General features: G+C 37.8%; 1 protein-coding gene across 7 annotated transcripts in view; it reads left to right on the plus strand.

The window, feature by feature from the left end:
* Positions 1-8,235, plus strand: part of CHD1 (chromodomain helicase DNA binding protein 1) — a 58,701-nt gene extending 50,466 nt beyond the window's left edge. For 6 of the 7 annotated variants that reach the window (XM_056325707.1, XM_056325706.1, XM_056325705.1 and 3 more), the window contains 4 exons: positions 1,341-1,437; positions 1,647-1,704; positions 2,569-2,779; positions 2,981-4,609. In XM_056325707.1, coding sequence (XP_056181682.1) covers positions 1,341-1,437; positions 1,647-1,704; positions 2,569-2,779; positions 2,981-3,344 — 730 coding nt within the window. In that variant the 3' untranslated portion in view covers positions 3,345-4,609. Of the gene's footprint in view, positions 1-1,340; positions 1,438-1,646; positions 1,705-2,568; positions 2,780-2,980; positions 4,610-6,037 lie in introns of those variants that run through there. The other variant, XM_056325711.1, reaches the window with a different exon arrangement.
* Positions 8,236-10,834: the final 2,599 nt, after the last annotated feature.

Below are 10,834 nucleotides of genomic sequence, written 5' to 3' on the forward strand. Positions count from 1 at the left end.
GCATTTCTAAATTTATGATGAACTTCGCATGATTTTGAGTTGCAGAATTCTTTATTCTTTTTAAAATACACTCTAAAATTAAATTAGATACTGCATGTTGATACTTGATAAATGATGTATCATAACATACTCGGATGTATTCCAAAAATGAAAGAAAAAATTGCATCTTTGAGTTGAAAAGTTTATAAAAGTAAGAAACAGTGTTGGTGTGTAAACTTAGTATATTTCACTGTTAAGTTCTTAATGCAATTTCAGTTAGTTTCATTAGAATATGCACTTTAATCTTTTTATGGTTGAAAATGCATCTTGCACTTCCATATACAGAAGTCTGTTAAGTGTTTAATTTTCTTGAAGACTTCTGTTACTGTAGAATGCTTCTGCTATTTTTACTTGCTTTACTTCAAAATACTAAGGTGATCCAAGATACAAAACCAAGGTCCATGTCTTAAATTTGGGAAATGTTTTATTTCTTCAAGTGAAAACTCATAATAGAGATATTATTCATACTACTGCAACAATATTATATGTAGATTAATAGAATATGTATTTTGGCTATTTTTGATAAGAAGAGTAGTTAAGCTACTTAGCTTATAAAAAAGGTATACAGGTGTCATTAGGCACACCGTTGACTGCTTTTGCAAACCTCTAAACCAAATTATAATCTTTAAATAATCAGTGAAGAAACAGACTGTTGCATCCTGAGCCTGCACGCTTCAGATACTTCTGAACACTGGAATCTGTAGTCTTTTAAGCCTTCCACCTAGACTTTAGATCTGTTACCTGTGATCATAGAAGCATACGTTTTCTTCAGGGTTTTGGCATCTTGACAGCAAAAGACTTGGATCTGGTTTTCTTTCATTCCTTCAAGCACAGGTTAGGTACAGATTTATTTATTGCTATGCCACTTCCATCTACTTTCGCAGTTCTTATTTGGTTTCAAAAGCTTTGACCAGGCTTTGGAATTCTGTGGAAAAATTCTCTCACTGATATTTTCCTGAAATAAGGCTTATAAGTCAAATGTCTTACACATCCATTGTAAGACATTTGCGGTTTGGAAGAATTTTTCCTTTATTGAATGGAAAATGCTCAAACTTCAAACAAACATTCAGTTTCACAAATCATTCTGTTAACACAGTTCTTATTAGTACTACTTCCCATGCACTTTGCACTCTGAAGTAATTAGGATAATTATTACAAAGTGACAAAGTGTTAAAGAAATTAATCTTTCAAATGTCTGAAATGTCTGTTCAAATAATTTGAATTAAATCCATGTTCTGTTGCATAGCACAGGAAAAACAAATGTATGGATGAATTATAACTTCTCTTTTCTTCTTCCTCAGAAACTTGTGGATTTTTGTGTCGAAGTTTACAGAATTTGATGCCAGAAAACTACACAAACTATATAAACATGCAATCAAAAAACGCCAAGAGTCTCAGGTAATAATTTCAGACCCTTTCTAAATACATAAATATATATTTTAAGTATTGTAACTCTTTTCTTAGATTTAAAGGTCAATAAAGAACACAAATACTCTTCAAGTAGTATTTGTGTTTGTAGTAAAGTAGTCTATTGTTAAGATATTTTTCTAATGAATTCAGATGAACTTTGGGATTTAGCAGTGAGTTTTTGTACTTGTCTCTTTCAGCAACACAATGACCAGAATATTAGCAGCAATGTGAATACACATGTAATTAGAAATCCAGGTAAGAAATCTTAAATATATTTCTGTGTCAGGTATCTTAGTTTTCATGTTTATTTCACATGTCTTCTAGATAGTCTTCCACACTGCTAAGTATCACAGAGATGGGCTGATTAGCAAAACTTCACAAGTTTGCTAATGAAATCTGGCTGAGTATAGACCGAAGCTGGTACTCGCTGGGTTTAGTAGCAAGTTATTTGGCCACCCTTTAAAAAAGCTTTGGATACAATTTTGTGTTTAAATTTGGGGAGAGGGAGATGTCTACTCAAAACCTGTAAATTTCTTGGAAATTCTGTGCCTGTTTGTAGCTATATGTCTCAAGCATGTAAGAAGGCAAGCTGTTGCTTGAAGTCATAGTTTATAATTAGTTACATGGGCTGTTATTTTCGACAGTAACACTGATTCTTCTGTGTTCCGACACTGCTTTCTTGTAATCCTTGCTTTTTATCTTGTGTTATGTAACACTTCAAGTGTATTTTCATGGGCTTAAAGTCAACCAAATGTATTTTAGGAATATCACTGACATTTCCTTAGAGAGGAAGTTGTTACCATTCTGTCTAGAATTTCTCTACTAAAGGTACCTCTCACTGCTCCTTTGGACCACACTTAGCTTCATAGACTGAATAGAGAGGCTGAAAAGTTCAGTTTCAGAATCCTACACATTTACATTGTAGCTTGCTTCCCTCTTCTGAGGTTTCTTTCAGTTTGCTCACATCAGTGCATTTGTCTTTCAACTATTTAGATCTTGTTTCTGTCCAGTTATAACTTCACTTTCATACTGCTTTACATCTGACAGGTAGAGGTGTTGTTTGAATTAGGTGGAGAAAAGACTTTGAGACTTCCTTTTAACCTCTGCTTTATTAAACAGATGTGGAAAGATTGAAGGAAAATACAAACCATGATGACAGTAGCAGGGACAGTTATTCTTCTGATAGACATTTGTCACAATACCACGATCATTATAAAGACAGGCATCAGGGAGACGCTTACAAGAAAAGTGACTCTAGGAAAAGGCCCTATTCAGCCTTCAGCAATGGAAAAGATCACAGAGACTGGGATCACTACAAACAAGACAGCAGGTAAGATTCTTCATCAATTTAAAAATCTCTGCACAATTCCCTTCCGTTTTTGTAGTATTCTTGTAGCAAGCACCAAAACATCTTTTTTGAGTAATGCAAAATTGCAGCGATAGCTCTCTAATGCAGTTCTGTTGATATGACATAATTGTGGCTTCTAATGTGTGTTCAGTAATATTAATGCAAATACTGTCTATGTTTTAGATACTACAGTGATAGTAAACATAGAAAGTTAGATGACTACAGGAGCAGAGACCACAGGTCAAACCTGGAAGGAAGTTTAAAAGACAGCCGGGCTCATTTGGATCACCGTTCCCATTCAGACCACAGGATACAATCAGATCACCGTTCCATTTCAGATTACAGCCATCATAAATCTTCTAGAGATTATAGGTACCACTCAGACTGGCAAATGGACCACAGAGCTTCGGGTAGTGGCCCAAGGTCACCATTAGATCAGAGGTCTCCTTATGGTTCAAGATCTCCCCTAGGACACAGATCTCCATTTGAACATTCATCAGATCACAAAAGTACACCTGAACATACATGGAGTAGCCGGAAAACATAACAAAGACTGACATTTTCTGGACGTTCTTTTAGCCATATACAGTAAACTAACACAGTAATTGCCTTACATGACTTGAAAGATACAGACTGGATATTCTATCAGTAGCAGTATTGTTACTTCTTTCCAGGATGCAAGGTCTATTATCCCAACAGAAGAAAAATATTTTTGTATTTAAAGTTTATGCTGCACTGTGCTGCAAATGCTGTGGCACTCTTTTTCTAAGAAATGGAAGATGTTTACTTTTGCAGGGACCTCAACACTGCCCCTTTCAGACTGGATCTTACAATAAAACTCTTCATGTCAGAGTGGTTCTAGGCTGAACCCATTTTAAATTATGTTTGTAAAGAACTTGTAAACACTGACCTGTGCTTATATTTCAGGAATGGGTGAGGAGTTTATTTTCTTTTGTTTCTTAGTAAAAAACTCTCAAGGACTTTGTTCACTTTCCAAAGCTACTTGTTTACATTGTACACTGCGACCACCTTCCCGCTTTTCATCACAAGCTTGAATATTTAAATTCTGTACCTATAACTGTAAAATAGCCAGGATTTCTCCTGTTTGTGATCAGTTATAATGCCTTTTTACAAAACAAACAAACAAAAAAATAATAATTAAAAAAAACACAAATGGCTGTAAATTATTGTAAATTAATTAAATGAGCTTTTTTCCCTCTCAGGCTTTTTTTGACTGTTCCTTTCCCCACCAACTCAGGCCTTCTTGTCACAAGTATGAAATAAAATCAGTGTACTTACATGTTTTAATAAAATACCTTAATGGAATCACTGTTCAGAATGTAAAAACGGGGAAGGGGAACATGTTACTCTGTTTAGTGCTCCTTTTTTGTTGGATACTTTAGATACATGTTTTGGGTTTGATTTTTTTGGGGATTTTTTTTGTTTGTTTGTGGGGTTGGGGTTTTGGTTTTTGTTTTTTTCTTTCATTCTTTTTCTTTCCCTGTTGTCAGTGTTGTGATTGTAATGAAACAGTAAGAAATATCTAGCTATACTATGCACTGGAAAGCTTTTCAGGTGCATTGGTTTTAAAGGAGTGTTAAATATCTGAACACTTCAGAATCCAAATCAGCCAAAATTTATTGTAAACCCATTTGTGTTCCCTCTTCAACATGGGCAATAATGTCAAATGTGCTATGCAGCCAGTTAATATTTTAGAAGATTTGAATGACTTTATTAGACAGAATTGTTACAGTGCACACTGATTGTACATAGATAACTTCTATCTGACAAATTAAATTTAAACTAAAAGGATATGTGGGCTCTTGAAGTTTTCTGCTGTGTTTTTTTTCTCTACAGCGTTACTTTTTCTCAGGTTTACCCATAAAAACATTAAATTCTTCAATAAATTTTAATATGCAGTGTTATAATTAGGGAAGACATCTAGCCTGACATCATGTCGTTGGAGCTGTATCAGTTGCTCCAGTTTTTCTTTGCTCTTGCAATGTTGAGCATTTTTTCTGATTAGACATGTTTATATGAAAACATTAATATAGAACCAAAATCTGTCCACAGACTGCCTGTTAGGATCTCACTGTAGGCACAGTTGCTGTCCATTAAGTTTTAAGCTTATTTAATGTAGGCTGGGACTCAGTTAATTAATGCTGCTTCATTCCTTGACTCTTCATCTTCTCAGGATCTGATGGGTTTTGATTTGTTCTGCTTTTGAGCTTAATTGCTGAAGCAGTGTTTAGGCAGTGGAGTGATAATCTGGTAAGGTTATGCATGTGTGCCATACGTTTTACGCTTCCAGTGATGAAAATCTAGAAGCTGGAGCATCTCCAACCACTGACTGAGTCTTACTGCTTGAGTAGTGCATAAATCCATCAATAGAGCATAGATGGAGCAGTCCTACTAAGCCTGGTTCACCATCAGTGTAGCTGTATTATGGCATTGTGGCTAAGCATATCTAATGTGACATTGTTAGCCTGCATCCATTTTTGTTCGAGGTGTCTCAGGTCTTTCTGAAGTAAGAAAGACAAGATACTTATTGGTAGCTTTGATGATCAGGATCTTGGCAATTAGTCTGCTGCTTTAGGCTGTGTTAACTTTTAGTCAATCATATTTACAGATTTACAAATCCCATTTGCAACAGCTTAAGTTTTTCCCTTCTGGTTTGGATAAAGTCTGAAGTATAAAGTTTGGTGGTGGAGATAGCCTCCATTGCTTATGGTGCTGAATGTTACGGTGTATCTTACTGTTTAGGAGCATCCCATATCCTCTGCAAATGAGTCATTTATAATTAATTTTCCATGCATGCAAATTTGATCCTTCTTTTGTTCACTTGTAGTAAAAAGACTTGAAGGAGCGTGTCCGGTTCTGAAGCACCCATCAGATACTAATGTTGTCTGACCATGAGAGGTTTTGGGAAGTAAGAACTCTAGGGACTGCAACTACGTGTAGAACTGTTGATAGATTTAGGTGTTTAATCTACCATGTATGGAAGTCTAAGAATTCCATCTTAATCCTGTTATGTATTTCTAGTCTACTATCTCCAGTACTACCTAAAAAGAATAGATTGCTGCTCAGTCTGAAAAAGCACATTAAAAAATGTACAGCTTCTATTACTTTTAGGGACAGAGAAATGCATGGCCTGGTGGTTGCAATTAGTTCATCAGATGCTGTGTTTGCATCATTTACCTGCTTTTACAATCACTCTGTTTTCCCCATTTTGATCTTCAGTGTAGATGTCCTGGTGTCTGAGCAGCACTCAGTTTCTGGTTTCTGAGAGCCTTTCACTACTATCAAGAAACGGACTTGCAAAGGATTCCAGCACCAACCACTAAACGACGGCAGTTTCTGCAGAAACATGACAATCCTACAAAAGGAATGTACCCCCAACAGCCTTTGAGACATGGACAGCGCAGCAACCTAAAGCACTGACTCCCTGGGCTTTGGTGCCTGCCTGCCTTCTTGTCAGTGCTCAGCTGGCATTTTTTGTCCCTGTGTGATGTTCTGTCATCAACAAATGGATCCTGTGACCTCCGGAGCCCTTACTGTTTAGCTGCAGGGTTCCCACTTAGTGTAAAATCCCAGTGAAGTACTCTTCTAGTTAATGTTATTTTAAGGAGCAGTTTCAGTCTCCAGCATTATGCTTAGCGTTGTGTTCAGTGACAACTGCTTTTTTTGGAGGGAAATTACCTCATCGTTACTTAGGAAGATGGGCAAGACTGGAGACACTAAAGGAGATGATCCCGATACCAGCTTTTTTTTCCTGATGAGACATTGTATTGCAAGTTTCTCTATGATCAAGTTTTATTTGAACAGCAAATTAATTGAATCCTAGCTTCTTTTTGTGTACTATGTCTGACAGGAGGTCCTCTCATTTTTACCTTTACAGAAAGACAATCTCTTACTTCTACTGGAGAGTAGTAAAGACTGTTAGAATAGGTAACACCTGGTATGAGTCATCCGCTTCTACTGAACAAGGTTTGTTTTACTGAACTATGACACGTAGTGATGTCACTTGTAAATCTTCAATCTTCATACAAGCTAGTAGGGTTGCACCTGAAATTTAGGCTTTGTTCTTAAAGCTACGCTGAAGCTTTTATTTGTGAAATGCTTCAGAAGCAGTGGCTTAAGAAATAAAATTGTGTGAGATAAAGCTAGGAGCAGAAATAAAAGAGGAGGTTCATAGAATTCGTTTTTGTTTCTTACCCTTTTCATTTTTCTCTGTAGCCCAATTATTAAGATCTAAGTTGAGAATGACCGGGTAATGGGGAGCACATTCTGGTCCACCCATCCTTATATTCTCACGCTGCATGAGGTCAGTGAAAGATACTTCTTTGTATATGGCCAATAACAAAACCAAAGAATGTTTCTAGCTTGTATTTTCCAACTCCCTTGCCCTACAAATTTAATTGGTAACTATCTTATTTTTTAATTGCTTTGGGATAATGATAATCCATTATAATTGTTAATTTGCATAAAGTAAGAATTGCCATTGTCCTATTGAAAATAAAATCTTTTTAGACCTAACATACAAAGAAAATTACGCTTTTAAAATTATTTATAGCATCTTTATAAACCTATTATGGAAGCCACTTTGGTTTATACTCTAAAGCTCAGCATTAGTCTTCTAAACTATATCAATATAATTCCCTCTTAAAATATAGCAGCTGAATAAATTTTTAAGAAACCTTAGATATTTGTTCATATATTGTAGAAAAAAAATGGAGTGGGGTGTTGTTTTATAGACAAGTGCCAAGTCCTGATCAAGCGTATAATTTTCAGTTTACTCCAAAACTTCATTATTTACACAAACTAATAAATACAGAAAACTTGCATGCATTTATTGTGGATTATCAAGACAGTATTTAAAATTTGTGTTCTTCCATTGCATAATGTGGCTCACCTTCATGCATCTTAATCATTCATAGGAAGTAAATGGAGCCCTTTGAGATATGTAAGTGCTCTCTGGATTTCAGAAAGAAACTTCAAAGCAATTAATTAATAGTTCTGTGTTTTGTCAACACCTGAGATGTAACTGTAACCCCAAACTATTTAGTTCAGGCTTGACTCATTACAAATACATTTTATTCTAGCTATAAGGAAAAAGGTAGCTATGTAATGGTCTACAATAATATATATGAATTACATGTGGGGGGTAGCTGCACTCTGAACCTTGGTTAACTGCTTGATCTTTCTGTAAGGAGTGACCCCACAGCCTTTGGCCACAGCAAGTGACATGGCCTCATATGGAAGTTCCTGTGTACCTGAGCATCTCTTCCATTACGGAGCCAATGCAAGATACCTCTCGTGCATATCATGGATGTATCTGTCAATAGGCAATAGTGGTCTGTTTCACCTAACCCTTGTAAAGTCTTTCCCTGGCAGCATGTTACCTTTTACGTGATTGCATATAAAGAAGATACTGATCAGTTTGCCTCCTACTGCATGGCCACAAAGGACCCTGCAGGACTTTGAGCAAAGGGCAGCAGGACACAGACTACTAGCACAATTTACACAATGCATTGGTCAATCTTGGGCGACATTTGAAGGACCTCTAGTAAAGAAGTCTGCAGAAGATGGGTCATGGTCCAGATCTGGCTGGCAAACCACAGCATGGGCACATTCTTACTGAGATCATGAATCCAGCAGTACCAGCTCTATTCTGGAACTGATTTGCAAACTTGTAACGCAACAGAGTGCCTTTTTGTGTGAAGGCTGTAAATGAAAGCCAGTGACAATAATCACGACTGACTAAAGCCATATGAAATATTTTTCTGTTTAGGATCTCCTGCCAAAAATATCAATCCTAAATTTGAGCAAATGGGCATAACTAATTGTGAGAGCTAGGCTTACCACAGTTGATCCCATATAGTTGCAGGTACCATGTTTGCATGCTGCAAGGATGGATGACAGTCTTACAGCTGTGTATGGGGTGCCTGGGTACACCTGCTGGGGAAGAGGAGTCAGGCGAGCGTGTATGTCTTGGGTGCCAGCCCAGTGATGACTGGGGAGGTGGTGCCCCAGGGTACTGCCAGTCCCTGTGGCTCCTGCTGTTCAAACCTAAAGTATGCGAGCCCAGCCTGGTACTGAATGCCCCTGATTTTTCCCATCCCAAATTCCCACCCCACAGCTTCACCCTTAGTGTTCCTCAGTGGGCGTTCTTGTCAACCTATCCCAGAGGCAGGATGGAAAGCCTTTCTTCCAGCCTTCCTTTCATCATTGCTCTGCTTCTGAATCCATCTTGCCAAGCCTATTCGTGCTTTCTACTACCCTTAATGCCCTTAATTGCAACCTCTAATCAATCTGTTGGGCTCCAGCTCAGTGCACTCACACCCACAGCCTGCAGCTCCTCCGCAGCACAGCTAACTGGTTTTTCTAGGGTGCTGTTTCCATTGCTGGCCAACACCCGCCTTTACTCCTGGCTGGTTGTTGCTGTTTGGGAAGTTTGTGCATCCCTGTAAAATTGAAGCTCAAATTCTCATTTTGGTGAGGATTTTGGATACCCGGGCAGATTGCTCTTTGCCAAAATCAACTAAAGGAGTTTTCATAGAACAGAAAAAGAAGACGCCCCAGGGGAAAAGTTATTTATGTAACGTATCTGGGACTCTGTGAAACATGTTTTTTGGGAAATGCTTAATGAAGAGTTCAGGTCTACTTAAGTTCATACAGCTGAGATGTGGGCTTACTGTTATAACTGCTAGGATAGAAATCATGTAGAGCGATGAAGGTGAGAAAGAGAAGGTGAGATATGCTGCAAGTATGTTTTAAGCTGTTAACAAGGAGCTGGCAAAAGCCCTAGAACTACTGAAAACTGAGCGCTCCATGGTACAGAGGTTTAATACAGATGCTGCTTAATGTTGCAATAGCCCTGTTTTTGACAGTTCTGCAAACCATCAGAGTAGTCTAATAGCAAATGAAATGCTACAGTCAAAAAGTTGTCATCCTAAAACCAGCTACTGTCAATGTACGTTTCATGAGCTTTACTGGAAGTGAGATGAAAACCACATAATTATTGACGACTTACAGAAATCCTGATTGCTGATGCAAAATTTTGTGAGGTTTTATTTGGTCCTGTTAGAAAGCTTACATTTACATCTAGATTGAGTTAATGCACTAAGGCTGAAGCCCAAAGAACATACCTGGACATTATTATTACTTTTTTGCTAAAAGTAAATACTTTATTTGTTGCAGATTTTTCAGCAAGCTCAGTTTTAAGTCTCTTTTCTCTGGAAATAAAAAGAAATCATGTCAGAAAATTATATATCGGTGATCAAATGTAAGAGATTAATTAGAGGGCTTTTTCTAAGACCTCAGCTGAGTTTTAATTGCAATACAGTTAGTATGTGCAGAAGTAATTGGAGCACTTAAAAAATAATCTTCTCACTCATCACTTAAAATTAGCTATGGCTTTTGGTTTGCAGTAATGCTAGCATTAGTAAGTGACTACCTGTACTGTATAGGCCAATTAAAATTAACAAATGCTTCTTTAACATTCCTTTTAATCACACGGGAGCAAAAAGAACTTCAAAGCTCTGATTTTTGTGAGCGTATCAAATCATCATTCTTTTAAGGGAACATTAATATAATCTGATATTAGATAAGTTTCTGACATACTTAAGAATGTAGATATATTTATTATTAGTAGTAGCAGTAGTAGTATATATATAAGGAAGGCTCTGCAGAGAGATCTGGGCAGGCTGGACCGATGGGCCGAGGCCAATTGCGTGAGGCTCAACAGGGCTCAGTGCCGGGTCCTGCCCTTGGGTCACACCAGCCCCACGCAGCGCTACAGGCTGGGGCAGAGCGGCTGGAAAGGGCCTGGTGGGAAAGGGCCTGGGGGTGCTGGGTGACGGCCGGCTGGGCAGAGAAGAGCAGCAAAGCTGGTGAAGGGTCTAGAGAATGAATCTTACAAGGAACACCTGAGGGAACTGGCATTGTTTAGTCTGGAGGAGACTCACAGGGGACCTTACTGCTCTCTACAACTACCTGACAGGAGGCTGTAGGCAGGTGCGGGTAGGTCTCTTACCC

The sequence above is a fragment of the Falco biarmicus genome, chromosome Z (genome assembly GCF_023638135.1).
Source record: "Falco biarmicus isolate bFalBia1 chromosome Z, bFalBia1.pri, whole genome shotgun sequence".
Taxonomy (NCBI): Eukaryota; Metazoa; Chordata; class Aves; order Falconiformes; family Falconidae; genus Falco; species Falco biarmicus.